Below are 20,341 nucleotides of genomic sequence, written 5' to 3' on the forward strand. Positions count from 1 at the left end.
GGCCTGGCCGGTAACTTTTCTGACTGGCATCTAGTTGCCGGCCCGGCTGGCGGTAACTTTTTAAGGTCAAGCCGGCTGGCCTGTAACTTTTGAGGCATATTTGAACACTGGTGCAGACATGACCCAATAATGGCCGACTGAATTCTGACCAATCACTTGGCTCGTTGGATTTGTCTATAGTTATATTGTAGCAGTTCAATCGTTTCATATTTTATTTTCCATAGGTCACAAACTTTCATGTTTTCAAACGTACTTGTATGCATAAATGAAAAGACCTTATTTTAATGCAACTTTCAAACAAGGGCTAATTTGAGGCAAACTTGTTCACTTTATTTGTCGGAAATGGGCTTTCGTTTTATTTAATTCTTTCTTTTCTTTCCATACAGGCCAGCATACTTGTTATAAGTTTTTAAGCTAGAGGCTTGAGCAATTTGTTTGAGCCTGCTCCCTTCAGGACCCAAGTGTGTGTCCGTCCAGACTGGCTGGTTAAAAAGAAACAAACAAAAAATTGTGAATTTTTTTATCCACAGCTAGCTTTAAGTTGAGGAAATGACCTACATTTTTTTAGAATATTTGCACATTAGTCTTCATTCTGCAGTAGGTCTATGACATAATAATGATTTTTACTATTATTACTTGCAGGGTCGCGTCGTGAGCAAACCCAATCCTAAGGGTACCTTTATGATGGTGATACCACCGCCTAATGTAACAGGCAGTCTTCATCTTGGCCATGCTCTCACTAATGCTGTACAAGATTCACTGACTAGATGGTGAGTATAATGACCACAGACTACTACAGACTATTTATCAACAGTCCCTGTGCATTGTATGCTGTGAATTCATGCATATTCATGAGGGCTGATTGTTCAATTGTGCCGTGTCTAACAATCACGCCAGCATTGCATGATTTCACGTATACGTGATAGAGCTTTGCGTGTTTCGCGAAAGAGCGTAAAAATATGCGGTACGTGCGTGTCGCATTTTAAGGAACAGTCGTCCCTCATCAGGTGATGCTGAGACTTTGACTATTTAAAGTTTGTCTGTTATCTCTTTTGTTTGTCCATGATAATGATGTTCAAAGCTTTGGGCTCATTTCAGTTCAGTTCAATTCAATTCAGTCCAGTACCCAATGCCTATCCTCAACCAGAAGCAACTAGCTGATAAATTCATCAACTGTTTGTTTATTTATGTTAGCTAAGTTACCTTAGCAACAATGAATGTTTACAAAATAACTTTTTTAAGGGTACACAACGTATTGTTGGTCGAAGCAGCCAAAAAAAAATTGATTTTCATTATTTAAATCAATATATTATTGAAAAATAAGACTTTGATGTTTTGCAGAAGTTCATTCTACAAATCTTATACTTTGAAAAGGTGCTTGATTCATGTTGTTAAGGGATCTAGAATGAGCGTTTATGGCGTTTCGACAGTATTTTTTGTGGGACATGAGAGCCCCTCAGGCGTATCGAATTGCATTCTGAATCTGAAGCATGTCTTTCTGATATCAAATAATTTTCATTTTTGAAATTCACGATATAATACAAATTTTATGACAAATTATTAAAATTTGATATTTTTCAAATTTTTGATATATAACAGTCCTCGAAATAAATTTTATAAATCTAATGATATATTCTTAAAGTGTATGTAGCTGGGAGGAAAAGCCGACAATCAATTGAAAATTTTGACCTTTTATATTGAAGATATGGATTTTTTCCCAAAAAAGACCTATTTTTTTGGGTGTTTTGGGAAAAAATCCATATCTTCAATACTGTGAAAAGGTCAAAATTTTCAATTGATCGTCGGCTTTTCATCCCACCTACATACACTTTAAGTATAAATCATCAGATTTATAAAGTTTACTTCAAGTACTGTTAAATATCAAAAATATCAATTTTAATGATTTGCCATAACATGCGTATTACATTGCGAATTTCAAAAAATCAAAATTATTTGATATCAGAAGGACATTCTTCGTATTCAGAATGCAATTCGATATGTCTGATGTGCTCTAATGTCCCACAATAAATACTGTCCAAACGCTCATACCCCTTCCCTTAATGAGTTCTGTACGTTTTACAAAATTGTTGTTGTTTCAGCCCTATTTACAACATAACTCAAGAACCACAGGACCTACTAAAGTATATCTGTGATATTTGAATTCTTATACTCCCCCTGCTATGAAATTATCAATGCAATTTTTGCCAAAGCTTACTACCATTCACAAGATGCTGTGAACTACCAAATTGCAATAGTTTAAAATAGTTTGATTGATAGCTGTCAAAAATAGTGAACCAAAATGACATTGTGCAGGTGACCTTGTGGATTCTATTCTTGATCTACAACATTACAGTTGCAATTTCACATTTCAATTAACATTCACATTTTAATTGACAAAATTAAAGCATATACGCTATCATAAAAAAAAAAGTTTCTTGAAATTTTTAAAAGAACTACAATTCACTAAAAATATTGATGCATGTTTGGTTGTTTTTAATAATTTTAGCCCCTATTCCCTAAATTCACTGTTGGGCAAAACCATATTGTCAGCAGGCCTGTGAGACAGTCCAACATTTGAAAGATATAGGTGGGGAAGCTTGGGATGCAGGACAGAGTCTTTACTTCAAATACATGACAGACTGTTTCACTCACCTTCATACAGCACCCTGTCCCATGTGAATTGTTTTCAGCAGGTGTGCTGATTGTTTTTTTCCTAGATTGCAGAGAGGATTCACCCCGGGGGGCCACTGTAATGATGAAGGGGGGTATCAGGCGCGTCCGTAAATTCACGTAAAAAGGGTATTTTTTCAGACTAAGGTACGTTACGTGCGTAACGTGAATAGGGTATCAAATTCATGTAAGATTGGTGTAAAAGGGTATGTTTTTGGAGCTCTTACGTACTTAGGGTAGTTTTGCCAAATTTGGGATTTTGTGCTTTCTCCTTCATTCATGAAAAGTGAAAGGAAAGTGTCTTCTTCCTACACCCCAAAAGCAGTTAAAAGCCATCTTTTAGCTGTCAGAGATGACAGATCCCTATACTGGCCCAGCTAGCATACTAAACACGACTCACGAGGTCCCCGGACGAGGTCACAACTTGTTCAGAATATACAACCAATCAGCATGCTTTTTCTTAACTGTGGAGTCAATAAATTATGAGGAAAAATATAAGAGGATTTCCGATTGGCCGAACCTCTTTAAACTCATTAATATTCATAGTCTTGGTGGCTTCCAGCCCAGAAAATTTGGTTGATCGGAACATGGTCTAAAGGAGCAACAAAGCAACCACGAACTTCTAGGTTTGTAAACAAGCTGTGTCAATGAACTTTTGACATGTGTGAAATTTTACCGGGTATTTACAAACACAACGATTGAATAATTTGGAACTATTTTGGCTTTCTTAAAATATAAATCAATGAGTTTCAGGATTTTGGTTGGGTTTACCACTAAATCCAGTATGATAATTAATGCTCTAGGATGTTTTAAATCAAGACGAAATTAGGAAATAAACCAAGCTAAACTGGCTGTGTTTGCCGTCTTCTTCCGACTTCAATGTGTGGTTTGCAATCGCCATGGTCGTAATTTGCGTTGGACTTGCAGTTCAAAATTCTCTTGGATATGTGGAGAAATGGGTACATCCCAATCCCAAAGAATAAATTCTACAATATTTCAATAAAAAGGGTTGGACCTGTGATCCAAAAGGGGGAAATTATTGGCCCAAAAATCTTGAAAATATTGGACATACTGCATGAACTTTGAGGTAAACTTTAGCACCACGTAACTTGTATGGCTCAAAATTCAGACGGCTTGACACAAATTGCTAGCCGTATCATGCCACTGGGTTCTGGGTTCTGTGTGTTTACTTGTTTAGGGGTAATAATTGCATCAATTACTTGTTTAGGGTTGGGGAAAAGACAACTACTTGTTTAGGGTAGCAAATCGTGCAACTTATACTTGTTTAGGGGGGAAAATTTCAGTCTCGGAAATACTTGTTTAGGGTGCTTTTTGAGAGTCCTCGGACGCGCCTGATACCCCCTCTTGACACTATAGTGGCCCCCCCGGGGGATTCACAGGATGCCAACTTCCTCACATTGGACTATTCCAGTTGAAATCCATACACCCTCTGTGGAAGACATTAGCTTAATCTTTCACACATAGCTCTAGTATAGAGCCTCTGCCACTAGCCATAGATACACCAGTAATTATGAGGTCTGTTATACTATCATATACACAAGCAATCTCACTTTACTGATGCACGGCGCTAACACACCTCGATGTCGATGCTGTGCGCCTCTCCTGTTTGGATATGGCGATCCGAGGGAACTCATTAAGTTCTATTCACACAGGGAGTGTGAAATGCAAACTGGATCACCTGAATGGGTCAACTCTATTTGAAATCTACACCTGTTCGTAAGACCTTAAAAGGTCATGTCTGCCATATGGTTGTATGGATTTCAACTGGAATAGCCCATTTTATTGTTGTATCACCCACAGTGATATGATTTCTCCTGTACTCCTATGCAGAATCCCTTCCGACATTGATTCTAAATCTTCAGCAATCACAAGTTTAAACCCAATTTGTAATATATATATGAGCATCCAGGATATTACTATGCAATTATGGTGTGAAAAAGTGCTTACTTTCCTCCTGAATTGTTCAACTACGTTTTTTTAGGGTACCGTATTCATTCCAATAAGCGCCCAATACCCCATTAAGCACCCACCCAAGGTATTTTCAATTTGCTAAAGGGTGCCATTAATGTTGAAGTGACTGATAGACTTTGATACAGTGAAATAGCTTGAGGATTTGAAGTCCTGTGTAAACTTGCAATACATTTACTGCATCAGAAAAGCTACTAGAACGTCTCGGAACCCTATTATAACGTTGGTAAATTTGTCTCTAATAAACGGCCCTTAAGAAAAAATGGGCGCTTATTGGAATGAATATGGTAACTTTAATGCTGGACAATATATATTTTGTTGAGGTTTTGCTGTTTGGTTTCTTTATTAAGGTAAACAAACCACCCTGTAGTGAAACAAACCACCTTGTAATGATTTCCCTTAAGGTTATTAATTATTTTAAACTGTTGTGATTTGGTAGTTCACAGCATCTTACGAATGGTAGTGAGCTTTGGCAAAAACTGCATTGCTGAATTCATAGCGAGTGTGTGAAGAATTAAAATATCACAAATATACTTTTATAGGTGCTGCGGTTCTTGAGTTACGTTGTAAAGAGGGCTGAAACAACAACACTTTTGTAAAACATTCATAACTCATTAACAACAATAAATTAAGCAAGTTTGCAAAGTATACGATTTGTAGAATGAACTTTTGCAAAACATCAAGGTGTTATTTTTCAATAATATATTGATCTAGATAATGAAAATCGATTTTTAGGTTGCTTCGACCAACAATACCTCGTCTACCCTTAAAGGGGCATTTCGTGATCCACAGCCTCATCCCCACTTTTCTCAAAAAAGTTGAGATTTTTATATCACTGGAAACCTCTGGCTACATAATGTTTATGTACAAAATATTTCTTGCAGATTAATTCGTTTTGCAAAGATATCGTGAAATTTGAATTTCGTTCTGGTGCACCAGAACGAAATTACAACGCATTGTCTATGGAGCAGTGTAATACACATAATCATGCATAACTCGCAAACACAAAATCGGAATCAACTGAAATTTTGGGAATAGGCTTTTTCGTGGATATGTACTGAAAAATGTCATAAAAAGAGGATGCTAGGATCACGAAATACTCCTTTAAGTTAGCAAAAGAGAGTATGGTCCAAAACATTTTATATTTTGAGGTAAAATTTAATTGAATGACATATTTTCTCCATTGTTTTAGGCATCGTATGCGTGGTGAGACTGTGCTGTGGAATCCAGGTTGTGACCACGCAGGTATCGCCACACAGGTAGTGGTGGAGAAAAGACTCTGGAAGGAGAAGAAACTAAGCCGACATGACCTGGGAAGGGAGAAATTTGTAGAGGAGGTCTGGAAATGGAAAAATGAGTAAGTGCCAATGAAGTAATTATGGAAGAATGTGTGTGTATATGTGATGCGATCAAGCAAAATCAGTCGGAACTCAGAAATATTGATTTTGAGATACAGCCAAACAAAGGAACTATTTCCTTTTGTTTTGGAAACTCTTTAATTGCTCATATCTTTGGAACTGGTTATTCAATTTCAATGGGGTTTTCTGCAAAATCCAGCTTTGTAAATGTTTTTGACTATCCTATAAGAAACTGAAAATTTTATATCTCCGAGTTCCGACTGATTTTGCTTGATCGCATCAATATGGAATTCCTGGAATGGTTTATGAAATGATTTAGGCAGCCTATAAAGATAATTGCACTGTTTGGTCACAGCAGGGGTGGTCAAGAAGTCCAAAGATTGATTGATTTCTTTATTTTAATTATGGCTGCCGTAGAGGGAAAAATACTGTGACTCTGGATTATTTTTACCTGAAGTGAACGTTTTAAGTCAGTGCTTCTAGAAAGGCTTTCTGCACTTCAAACACATTTAAAAGTGCATCCTTACATGCACAGGTATTCAAAGAGAGGGGGTGTGTGTATAAGCGGGTTTAAGTGTATCTGTCCCGGCATTCAAAGCGAGGACAAGAGTGAGTTTCACAGCGAGGACATCTCTGAATAGCACATACAAAGAGAGGAAATCTCCTATATCTCCCCTATACCCCTACACCTACAGAAAGAGTGTCATCTAGTGCACCTATTCACAAAGCGAGGGCTGCTATTTTGTTCTCGCTATGCCAAAATGTCCTCACTTTGAATGTGGGAAACTATTATCTTTGAATGACTTGTTAAACGCACACACCCCCACTTGTGAGGTGTGTATGTGTGAGTGGTGTCATTCCGTAAAGTAAGGAAGTAAGCGAGTTCTTACAAGGTTGCAGACTGTGTGAGAACTTGCATATTTCCTTATGTTATGGAATGGCACCACACACATACACCACCTCTACACCCCCCCCCACACACACACACACCCTCCCCACACCTCTTGCATTATGTCCATGGATCTGAAAAATGTGTGTTGTCATGTCCTCATACAGTCGGTAATACTGAACATGTGAGCTGATGAAATGAGCACATTAGGCAGCTCTATTTGAATTTCATACACCCTCTGAGAAAGATTCAACATGAATCTTCCACAAAGGGAGGATGAGTTTCATATGGAGCTGCTAATGTATCAATTCCATTTGAAATTCACACTCCTACTGTGGAAGATATTTCCAAAATCTTCCACAGGGATGGTGTGAAATTGTGAATTTTAAATGGAATAGCCCAATGTTCATAGAAAAGTAGAATATTTTCTTATACCAGATACTTGTCAACTTTCATTGCCATCGTTTCATAGGAAAGGGCATCGTATTTATGGGCAACTCAAGCGCCTGGGCTCGTCCTTTGACTGGGAACGTTCCTGTTTCACCATGGATGACAAACTGTCCACTGCTGTAAAAGAAGCATTTGTACGCTTGCATCAGGACGGGACAATCTACCGTAGCAACAGGCTCGTCAACTGGTCGTGTACGCTCAAGTCAGCCATTTCGGATATTGAGGTAAGTTGGAGATACAGGGTGTCCCTGAAAGAACTGTATCCTCGGAAACTGAATTTTTTGGGTAAATTTAAGACATAAACCAAACACAACTAAATAGCTGATGTAGTTATTGAATATATTGGGCTATTCCATTTGAAATCCACACACCCCCTGTGGAAGATTTTGGAATTCCAACCAAAATCATCAGTTTGAGTTGTCGACATTCCAACTGGAATTGAGGTCAGATTTCATCTGAAATAGTACGGCAAGGTTGTGGAAGATTTTGGAATTCCAACCAAAATCAACAGTTTGAGTCATTCCAGATCTGGAATTGAAGTCGACATTTCAACTGGAATTGAGGTCAAAATGCAAATCTTCCACAGGGTATCCACTGAAAGTTAAATAAAGTTAAATTTCCCACAAAAACATCTAAATAGTACCAAAATCAACAGGTTGAGTCGTCAATATTCCAACTGGAATTGAGGTCAAAGTACAAATCTTCCACAGGGTAATTCAAAAACATGTATATTTCAACCCAAAAACATGTAAATTTCCAACTGGAATTGAAGATTGACTCTGAAAAGGGTGTGGAAGATTTTGGAAATCCAACCAAAATCATCAATTTGAGTCTTCCAGATTTTCATTATATGAAAAGTGCATGTTTGGAATTCCAGCATTTCATAGTACCTTAGTATTGGTATAAAATCACTATACCTGATCTTATTATTTGCTAGTAATCATGGTTTCAAACCATCAAATGCTGGATCTAATGAGATTGCATGCTCCCAGTCCCGCACTCTGTGTATCCAGCGGGTAGTTGTGAAATTTGGAAACCCAGACCTGAAACTTTTCAGTTACTTTTTTTGATCAAATTCATACATTAAACAAAAATTCAGCCCAATTTGAGTTATTTTATCACCAATTTGGCGCTGTCTTTCAGGTTTTTTGTTTGAGCATTTAGCTCTGAAAACCTGGGGGGGGGGTCAATCCCATTGTAGCATGTACACCATCCACGATAATCAACTTTTGAAAAGCACCCTAAATAAGGATTTAACCCTTGCCTAAAGCGTTACCATAAACAGGTAACACGCACCTGTTTTTCACACCTAAACAGGGATTTTATTCCTTGCATCAAATTTCATTTCCGCATATTAGCAATTGCAATTTTGCTACCCTTTTTCCAAAATTTCATGCTTTTACACCCTAAACACGATCTGCAGCGTAATTTTAATAATTTGTCATAAAATTTGTATTATATCGTGAATTTCAAAAAATTAAAATTATTTGATATCAGAATTAAGAACATCGATATGTCTGATGTGCTCTCATGTCCCACAAAAAATACTGTAGAAACGCTCATTCCAGATCCCTTAAACAAAAGTTTATGGTACAAATTTTTGCGACGTGCCTAATATTTGCCATATTAAAGCTATATAAAATTGTGTGAAATATGGTTTGTGCAAAATAGAATGAATAGGCCGGCATGAAGGCTCTTTTTATGCTAAAAAGCTACATAGATGTCAACTTGATGCATGGGGGAGGATTGTCAATACCCCCTTATCAAATTTTTTATTGAATTATATAAAAACGAAGCTAAACTATTATAAATGATGTCAAGAAGTGGTAAATTTTTTGACTTTTGTTTCACTATGTCTTGAATGAAACTTCGAAGGAAATTCTAGACATAATTAAGTAAAGACAAGAAATTTGCCATTTCTTGACTAAACTGTTATACAAAACTTATTGTTGCTGCATAGTGAAAACAAGCTTCATTTTAATATGAGTAACAGTTTTAAAGAGTTAAACTTAGGCCAACACCTAATTATAATGTTCTAATGTTGGTTACGGTTCGCTATCTCTAAGGTTCGCTATCTCTAAGGTTCGTTATCACTAATTACGAAAAGGTCCGCTATACCTAAGGTTCGATATCACTAATTTTGAAAAAGGTTCGGTATTTCTAAGGTTCGATATCACTAATTTTAAATAAGGTTCGCTATCTCTAATTTTAAATAAGGTCCGCTATCACTAATTTATTGAAGGTTCGCTATCTCTAAGGTTCGCTATCACTAATTTAAAATAAGGTCCGCTATTAAGCTATAGCGGTCCTTATTTAAAATTAGAGATAGCGGACCTTATTTGAAAGTAGAGATAGCGGACCTTATTTAAAATTAGAGATAGTGGACCTTATTTAAGATTAGTGATAACGAACCTTAGGTATAGCGAACCTTAATCGAAATTAGTGATATGAACCTATAGAGATAGCTTGAACCTTAATGAATTAGGGATAGCGAACCTTTAACAAAATTAGTAATAGCGAACCTTAGGTATAGCGGACCTTTATTGGAATTAGTGATAACGAACCTTAGAGATAGCGAACCTTCAATAAATTAGTGATAGCGGACCTTATTCAAAATTAGTAGCGAACCTTATTTTAAATTAGTGATAGCGAACCATATTTAAGATTAGTGATATCGAACCTTAGAACTAGCGAACCTTATTCTAAATTAGTGATATATCGAACCTTAGAAGTAGCGGACCTTTTTTTAGGTATAGCGAACCTTTTTCTCTATTAGAGATAGCGGGATTCTGATCTCCATAGACTTTACACGTTAGTGATAGCGAACCTTAGAGATAGCGAACCTTAGAGATAGCGGACCTTAGAGATAGCGGGATGTCACCCTAATGTTTTGGCCTAAATTATTTTTTGGTATAATATTGTAAATATTTAAGTCAACACATACAATCACTACAGTTTATTGCCAGATTAAAAAAAAATAGTGAAATTGAATAGAGACTATATTAAACAAAAACAATCCATTTTTTTTAAATATATTTTTTTGCCATTTTAATGTGATCTAAAAATATAAAGCTGTGGAAATTTAGTGAAAAGGGGGAGAATGTGGGACATGAATGCAGGGCCTTCAAGTCAGTGGCATAGATTTGTATTTGACATGGTGGGGGGGGCTGGGGTTGGAAAACAATTCTTCAAGTGTGAAACTAAACCTACCCACAGAATAAAGTTATGGTACAAATTTGCACGAAGCACCTAATATTTGCCATATTGAAGCTAAATTGTGTGAAATATGGTTTATACAAAAATAGAATAAATAGACGCCAAGGCTATTTTTAGGCCAAAAAGCCGCATACAGATATCAACATGATGCATGGGGAGGATTGTATAGATCATACCCTCTTATCAAAATATTGGGGAATTATACATGTACGAAGCTAAAATATTATAAATGATGAAAATGAATTTGTTTTCACCCTTGACACCAAATCTTTTTGATGACCCGACGTGGAGCAATTTTTTAAAATATTTTTTAGTCTGAGGTGGAGGTGTGGAGCTAATTTATTTTCCCCCTCAGATAGCGAGATAATTTATTTTTCTTCAAAGAACTTTTCCGAGAAACCACAATATCATAATATTGAAAGTTACACATAATGCTAAAAAAAGGAGGGAAGGTAATTAACTGACCAACCTTTGGCACAGTTGGAAAATTGTTCATGATAAAATTATATAGCAATCCCCAAAATGTTTATATAATCTTGAACATTGGCTTCAAAATGCAACAACTTCAATTGCACTACTTATCCTAGAACTGCTTTTCAAATTTGGTCTTTATCAGATTGCTTTCACAAAAATGTGCTATTGGCATGGTTTTCTTATATGCCTACATGTATACATGTATTTATTTATTTATTCAAATTTCTCTGCCATCACAAATAACAACATACGAGGGACTGTCAATATATTCCTGCAACTATTATTTATCTCTGCCAAGTATGACTTTGATGACTAGTTTGTAGTTCAGTTTGTACCTTTGTCTTTCAAAACAAATGCGTATTAGCCAAGTCGAATCCTTGATTACGTAATGACATTAGCATAAACACAATAGCATATGGACACTGCCTGATATATCATAGTGGTGAAAAATAGTGGAGAAAATAATGAGTCAAATTGAGGTATTGTTACATAATTCTAAATATCTCGAGAATAAAAGTATGGAATCTGGTGCGGTTTTGCAATTTGGTAGACTGATAACACAGGGTTCATGCTATACTCTATTTAGACCTATACTATTTTTATTAGAGATAGGGGATCATGTTGAATATCTCCAATTTTGAGTAGGCGTTATCACACATTGTTCTTACATAATAAGAAATAGCAAGATTAAAATGGTACCTGGTTCGATAAGGTAAAATGGGAGGTCCCCGTGGGGAATTCGCAAACATTTCTTCCTTTTTAAACCCTTTGTTTTCAAAATGTCATGTTTATGTAATCAAAGCAGCGCACCATAGAGAGGCTCTGAATTGAAAAAGAAATTTGAATTTCAAATGTGTTTAAAACATGGTCTCAGATTTGAAGCAGGTTTCACTGCCAAAGTGTGTAAAAATTCACCCCAGAGTGAAAATAGCTATGTTTAATTTCTAAGGTGTCTTTTCTAGGGTAAAATTGTTTGTAGAACATGATTTTTTTGTCAAAACGCGTGCATCGTACATCGTTTTGCTACTAAATGTTGATTTGTGGCCGATTTTGCCCGAAAAACACACTTTATGGGTGAACAAAAATTTTCACATGCCAACTTTGTATACTCATAGAGTCTACAATATACATAGATATGGCCCTTTAAAATGTTAACATATCAGCTGAGGGTACTATTTGATGGATTCAGGCATTTGTTTTGTGATTGACTTAATCATTTGCGCACCAGAATCATTCAAATATGACATGTCTTGTGACAATTGACATGCCAAAATCAGCTGTTTTCGGCAAAAAAATTGATTTGAAAAATCATAACTCTTGATAGGAAGGTGCTACAGTGATGGTTGACCTACTAGTCTATGCAGTGATGAATGGGCTTTCATTTGATACCTAACTTTGTTCATTTGAACTAAGGAAAAGACTTGCAAAATGTAAAAATGTTTCCCCTACCCTTAAAATTTTGATATGTGTAAAAATTCCGCCATTTATAAAAATCGGGATTACAAGAAAACTACAAGAGCTATAGGCTTGAAAAACTAATCAGTTATGCACAGTATAAGTTCCTACATGGGTATAACAATTTTTAACAATTTGTGACATCTGTAAATTACGTAAAATATGGCATATTCGAAAAATCGAAACAAAAAAATACGAGGGCGACATGTGTAAAAAACTAATCAGTTATTCCTATGATACAGTACTACAGGTATATAGTATCAAACTTGTGCAAAAATGCATATTTTTTTAGTTCTAATTTTTTATCAAATTGATTTCGCCACCTCATTTTTGAGCAAAATCGGGAACAATTAGTACCTGTAATATTGTGCAATCATGTGACCTATATTCAATGTGTGTGCCCCGGGGTGTGTGCCCCAATCAGATGTAAGACTTGCACTACAACATGATGTGAGCCTTGCAGAGCCTTTATAAGTGTGCCAATAGAGTTCAAATATGTTGTGATGATGTTGTCACTTAATGGATCTCATATTTTTATTTCCGTCAAAAGCATATGCCTCTACTGTAATGCTCATATCAGGAAAACAATGACAGATTGTGCATTTCTGACTTCAGAAATGAATTCTGCACAAAATTTCAGTCTAGAAAACATATTTAAAACAATATTTTTGAAACTTTATATTTTGCCATTTTGGCAGTCAAACCTGCTTCAAATCTGAAACCGTGTCTTTAAAATTTCAGCATTCTGAGACTTAGTATAGCAACTAACTCACAGCGTCCAGCAGCATTGTATTTAGTCATATTTATAGCACTTTTTTGCCTAAATTTTCCTTTTTTCATACATTTTGGTACTTTTAAGTGTGCCTACCACCAACATGCGCATATTTATTTCTTTTATTGCAGTAATTTCTATTGTCCTGACTATGATCTTTCATACCAATAATCATAATTGTTTTGGTTTCATTTTGGAGATATTTTTTATTCTTGTGTCTAACTTGTATGGTCGTCTGTCATGATTTTCACACCATTTTTATTTGTCATTAAGGCCTATTTCTGATGAATTTCAAAGACTGCACCTTTCCTCGTCTGTGTGTTCAATTCTTCTTTCACAATTATGAAGTGAATATACTCAGATTACCTCATACCAAAACAGGGCTTGCAAACTGCTTTGGTACTTATCCGTCTCCCATGTTCTGTAACTGCAATTCAAATGTCCCACCAACGTTGACAGTTGTCTGTGTACATATAGCAATGACTTGATACAAATGAGATTACGTAATTCAAAAGTACAAACCTGTATTTATCATAAGAAATAGTCATCAAAGTCATGCTTGAGGGGAGATAAATAATAGTTGAGGGAATACCGTATATTGACTGCATTGTCCCTCGTACAAAGACAATAGAAAACAGCATACCCAAATAGTAAACTAATCTTAAAGGAGTATTTTGTGATCCTAGCATCCTCTTTTCGCCAGCCCATTCGGGCTGGTACCTGTTTCAGGTTTGGGGTCAGTTTACTCAAGAGATTATATTTTAGTGGTATTGGAATGATTTTTTAATACTTTTTGTGGTTAAATTTTTTTTAAATATTTTAATTGATTTGTTAGGAAAAGTAAGTATGTTTTGCCGTTTCAGCGAGCGATAACGTGTGAGTATTACCAAAGTTATGTTTGAACTAATTAATTATGACTTTAAAAGTTTAAAGGCCTAAATGTAACAATAATAGTTAATATATATAGCATCATATGGTCAGCAGAAGAAAATCTGACATCACCTATGATGTCATATCAGTGTCCTTGACCGGGGTCCTTACTCCTTGACCACTGAACAGCGTGATATCATGTTGATAACAGATCTATAGAATCAAAATCTTCATCATATCCCGGATTCTCAACAATCTGTAATCATATGGACCATATTGATGTGAAAGTAGTTATCTATCATATCCTGTGTCGTTTTATGGATAAAAATGACTCAAAATGTTATTGATGAAATGGTTGCTATCATAAACATCAGTTTTGTCTTTTCAACGGAAAAATCCGATGCAAAATAAAGTTTTTAGGGCCTAGCTATAATATGGGCATAATTTATGCATATAGTATTGAACAATGTACCCCATTTGACATGCACTTATAGATAAATAAATTGTCTTACTTTATTAATTTAATAACTTCTTTATTATAAATAAAATGACACATAACTATTTGATTCATAAAATTACATTCAACAAAATGATTGAAGAGAAAACACACAAGGCACTAGGCAGACTGTTATAGAATGGAGTATGTAAGATGCCATGTCCATAGCTTCGCAGGAGTTTCCGACTAGCAATCAACATGATCAGCACATTCAGAAAAACACAGTTTTAAGAGTGAAGATTGTAGTGAGTAACCAGTCCTTTATAAATGTGCTGGCCACTATCTATTATAATATAGTAGGCTTAAACTATACATTGCGAATTAATTAAGTTATTTTAGAATAAAATGTACATGTAAGTTAACTCAAACCGGCAGTGTATATATCGAAAGCAGTGAAATCGGACATTCCTAAGCGAAGATATTGAGTTCGTAAGTTCTGGTATTACAAAATTGGAAATTGAGATATCGTGGGTAAAAAGCTGAAAAGACAAAAAAACCAACGACAACAACAACAACAACAACAACAACAAAACAAACAGACCAGAACAATTTGGAGTACATGTAATGAATTAAAAGAGTTGACATGAGATTAGGAATTAATGTTTTCTGCTGTTTCAGTGTGCATGTTCTCATCGTTGATGGTTTGGTGGACTGTCATGTAGATGTAAGCGTGATCCTAAAAATGCCTTTCACATTGACCAAAACTAATTACAAGACCTCTTCTACATTGAGGCTGGCTTTCCCTTTTAAAGGGAATTTTTATTATGACTTTTTTCAGTAGATATCAGCGAAAAAGCCTATTCCCAAAATTTCAGTTGATTCTGATTTTGCATTTGCGAGTTATGCATGATTATGTGTATTACACTGCTCCATAGACAATGCGTTGTAATTTCGTTCTGGTGCACCAGAACGAAATTAAAATTTCACGATATCTTTGCTAAACGAATTAATCTGCAAGAAATATTTTGTACATAAACATTATGTAGCCAGAGGTATCCAGTAATATAAAAATCTCAACTTTTTTTTTTTTTGTTGGGGGATGAGGCTGTGGATCACGAAATGCCCTTTTAAGGGATCCCTGTAGAATACAGGAAGGGACATGATAAAGTGCAACATATCTTTTATTTCAACAGAAGGGTTGTCAACATGTCCAGGGTTTTGTGGAAATGAGTCCCAATTTATATATTTTTATTTACAATCTTTTCTCAAACATGCCAATGAATGTGAGAAAGAGAGTGAATAATTGATACAAATTCTCCTTTCAGAAATATGGCTGGCTACAAAACAAAATGTGACATATTTGTTACAACCTGCAAAACAATTTGAAAATCAAAGGCATTCATTTTATTTTAATGATCTTCATAATGCCTTTGTTTTTATGAAATATTTGATTAATTTAGTTAATTCCGCACTTGTCATTGATATTGTGAAAAGATATTCCAATTCCAAAAATATTGCAGCCACAGAAACTCAAAATATTTGCTTATGACGGCATTGATATTCATCAAATATCCACTTGGCGATAACTAATTAATTGAAAAGGCTATTGACATTCATTTTAAGTCTAAAAGAATATCATATTGAAATGTTTAGAAATACAACTTTTAAAATAAGTAAGTTTTTTTAAATATTTTTTTTGTCATTGAACATATTACTTTCGATGAAAAAGTCATTAAACATTGTGCAGAAATAAGTCAAGCAAGTGAATTGCCCATTTTTTTTCAGTTGACAATATTTACAGGCTTATGACAAAAACAAAATACAATACAAATTAGTGAAATTGATGTATGCATTAAAAAGAAAAACAAATTCAATTGATTGACAAATATTACAATAAAATATAAAATAAAATGACATGGTATTGCACACATAAGCCTAACAAACTTCAGTGACAAACTTATTAAAATCAAAATGTTTGCATTAAAAATTCATTTTCTTGCATTACTAATTATTTTAAATTTATTTAAAATTTAATGAATATTTTTTAGCATTGAAAATATTACTTTTGATGAAAAAGTCAACAAACATTGGGCAGAAATAAGTCATGCAAGTGAATTGCCCATACTCCCTCAGTTGACAATATTTACAGGCTTGATATATTAAAACAAATATAATACAAATGATTGAAATTAATGAATGAATTAAAATGAACGACCAATTCGATTGATTGACACATCTACTATGCATTCATAGGCAAATGTAGAATGCCAGAAGACAATAAAATGACAAGGTATTGCACACATAACCCTAACAAACTTCAGTGACAATCGTATTAAAATCAAAATGTTTGCAATAAAAATTAATTTTCTGAAATTTTCTGAATTTGTCAAATAAGGAACTTTTTCACGATAAATTAAAATTTGTCATTTTTAGCATGCATGACAAATTTTTCAACTAAGACAGTATGTATGGCCATATTTTGTTTGTTAAATAATGAATTAATTATACTTCATGTGCTTGGTGTACAAATAAAGTAAACTAACAAATTTATATTAGTCAAAACAAGAAATTTAACAGAGAATGTAATTAAATATTAAAATGTAAATTTTAGACATTTTATAAATGCTTGATATGGCTAAACATGGATAAAATTACCTATAGGGCAACATAATTATTTATTGTTGTTGGGTTTTATTAAGTGGGAGCATGATAACAGAACAAGTTTTTGAAGAATCATTTTCTGAACGAGACATTTGTCTTCCAAATAAGCAAATGAATAAAGAGTAAACTGACGAATCAAACGGAAAACATTACAAGAGCATATTTATAACTGTTAGTATACATTTTAAATGAGAATCAAAATAAACCTTGAATGAATAAATTAACAATGTGAACTGCAAAAAGTTTATTCTTAATTTTATATACCATTTTCTTTCTTTTGAAATGAGTGTTCACATATGCAATTATGGTTGATTTCACACAAATGCAGAGATGTTTGTTTGTTCAGCATCATAGCTATTAAATGTAATCAAAATATCAAATAAAAAATCAAATAATTAGGCCTAAATATTTTGCAATTCTCAATCATTTTGGATGCAGGCAGGAAACAGTAAACTCAAAATCAAGAAGGGTCCGAGATTTTTCCCTTCAAAACAGACCAGGGAAAAATATTAGTTCCTATGATATGACAAAGTGGAAGGTGATAGTCATAGTAGGATACTGTCATGCTCTAATAGACTATAATGAAATATGCGGGGGCATGGTTGATGGTTCAAATAGCCTGTATAAACAGCTAGGGGGGTACTCAGTACAAAATACCATTTACCCATCTAATATATCAATGACTTTTTGGAAAAGGTAATTGGTATAAAATTTTCTTGTCCATCTGCTTTGATAACGATCAAAGCTGAAAAAAAATCCCTCATTTCAATATCTCCAATATCTTGAAATAATTAATTAAGAATGAGTTTTTAATTCTCATCTTTCTGATATCAGAAAATGAGCATGTAGTGTGGAATTTTTAAGTGTTTATTTTTTCATATGGGCAAGTTCTTTGACATTTGAATCTGAGACATTGGCACAATACATATAGGAATCAGCCTAGAAATCAATTCAAAATTATATTGTAGCCAAATTTAATTTGTCCATCAAAGTGTGTTGTCCAACCAACTTGGAATTTCACCTTTAGACACCAAAATGACACCTTAAAATTAAAATGCCCTGGGTATAAAAATGCAGGCAATTTTGTTTGAAAATGTTTACGATTTTGAACTCTAGAAAGCCGAGAATAGAAATAAGCAACCAGGGCAATTATAATAATTAAATTATATTGTTATCTGTATGAAAATATCAATACAAAAAGTGAAGTGGTAATCAGTTTTGAGGTTAGAAGACGCATTATACTTCAGTAAAAAAAGACGACTCGTTATACTTGAACTTCAGTAAAAAGGGTTAATTCACATGTCAATATAAAACTTGAATTTGTTATGTGAAAATCTGTAACCAGGTAAAAAAAACATGAAGCAAGGCCTATCCTGAGAAAAGCCCAGACTAAAGATCATAATCAAATTATGCTCCATACACTGTCCACTGTGGTCCACAGCTTCTGTGCACAAACTTGTAGTGGTTTTACAAAACTATTCCACTGGGCCAAGGACACCCATCCTAAAAATAGGTTTTAGAATGTTAATGGTTTAATTTATGTGGCATTATATTTTTTGCAATTATCTGTTCTTAAAACAAAAACTTCACAATGCAGACAAAATAGATTTCTTGTCACTTGAGGTCTATTAAAGTTGACTATAAAGTCTATCTGGTATTTGAATGAATGAATGTATAGCAAAATAAAAATCTGAAGAAACTGTCAAAAATTCTATCTATAAAAAATTCGTAAATTTGGACAACAAAATAAAATTAGGGCAAAAATTCTCATATGGGGCTGTGCAATAATTATGAGCCAATGGGTTGGGGGGGGGGGATTTCCCATGATGGTCCAACTCAAAATGTGTCAGTTATTGTTGGAAATTTCAGCATGATAATATTTTAAGCAAACATGTTTTTTGCATCCAACAGTTTTTATTATTTCTAAATTTCCACCATACTCAGAAAACAAGCAATTAACTCCCATTGTGGCCTGTACACCATCCGCGATAATGAAAACGCGTAAAATGGGTAGTTTTTCGTGGGTAAGCATGATTCGCGCGTAACGCGTTTTATGGTGTCAAAAACATGAAATATTGGAAAGTAGCAAAATTGCAATTGCTAATACGCGGAAATGAAATTTAGGGTATGAAATTTGATGCAAGGAATAAAATCCCTGTTTAGGGTGTAAAACACCTGTTTAGGATATTGTTTTAGCCAAGGGTTAAATCCTTGTTTAGGGTGCTTTTCAAAAGTTGATTATCGTGAATTGGTGTACAGGCCACAATGGGAGTGACCCCCGGGAATTTCTACCCTGTTTTAGACCTTCTCTGCTGGAATTCTAACAAAATGTAAATGTTTCCAACTGGAATTGAGGTAGAAGTGCAAATCTTCCACAGGGTATCCGACTGAAAGTTAAATTTTCCACCGATAATGTTTCCAACTGGAATTGAAGTCGACATGAAAATCTTCCACAGGGTATCTGACTGGAATGAAGTTTTTAGTTAGAATTCCACACAAAACATGTAAATGTTTCCAACTGGAATTGAGGTCAAAATGCAAATCTTCCACAGGGTATCCAGCTGGAATTGCGTTAAATTTGTAAATCTTCTACATGATTCAGCTGGAATTACAATGAAACGTGGGACTATTTCCAACCGGATTGTACATTTGGCCCAACTGGAATTTAGGTAGCATTGTAAATCTTCCACAGGGGGGGTGTGGATTTCAAATGGAATAGCCCATTAGCTCTCACATACTTTTTGAATTTTGACAATTGATCGCTCTGTTTTTGAAACAAAGGAATTTTACAAAACTACCTCATTTTCAGCCCGTTCCACAGAGTCAAATATCTGTCAATGGCAATAGACGCCTCATGCGCTAATGATGTGCAGTGATTAGCACTCTGAATACAGATCATCAACTGATATTTGAATCCGTGGAAAGGTTTGAAAATGAGGGAGTTTTGTAAAATTCTTATATATCATGAATGATACGGTCAAATGTCAAAATTTAAAAAATATGTAGCTGATTTATTCCTCAATCACACCTGTTATTTAGTTATGTTTAATTTAGACGATACAGATCTTTTAGGGACACCCTGTAGATAAGATATTGTTTAA

General features: G+C 34.6%; 1 protein-coding gene across 1 annotated transcript in view; it reads left to right on the forward strand.

The window, feature by feature from the left end:
• LOC140137438 (valine--tRNA ligase-like) overlaps positions 1–20,341 on the forward strand; it is a 110,673-nt gene that overhangs the window by 5,498 nt on the left and 84,834 nt on the right. Inside the window, exons 4-6 of the mRNA XM_072159092.1 lie at positions 643–770; positions 5,852–6,016; positions 7,379–7,580. Of these exons, the coding sequence (XP_072015193.1) occupies positions 643–770; positions 5,852–6,016; positions 7,379–7,580 (495 nt within the window). The remainder of the gene's footprint in view (positions 1–642; positions 771–5,851; positions 6,017–7,378; positions 7,581–20,341) is intronic.

This window comes from Amphiura filiformis, chromosome 17 (assembly GCF_039555335.1).
Source record: "Amphiura filiformis chromosome 17, Afil_fr2py, whole genome shotgun sequence".
Lineage (NCBI taxonomy): Eukaryota > Metazoa > Echinodermata > Ophiuroidea > Amphilepidida > Amphiuridae > Amphiura > Amphiura filiformis.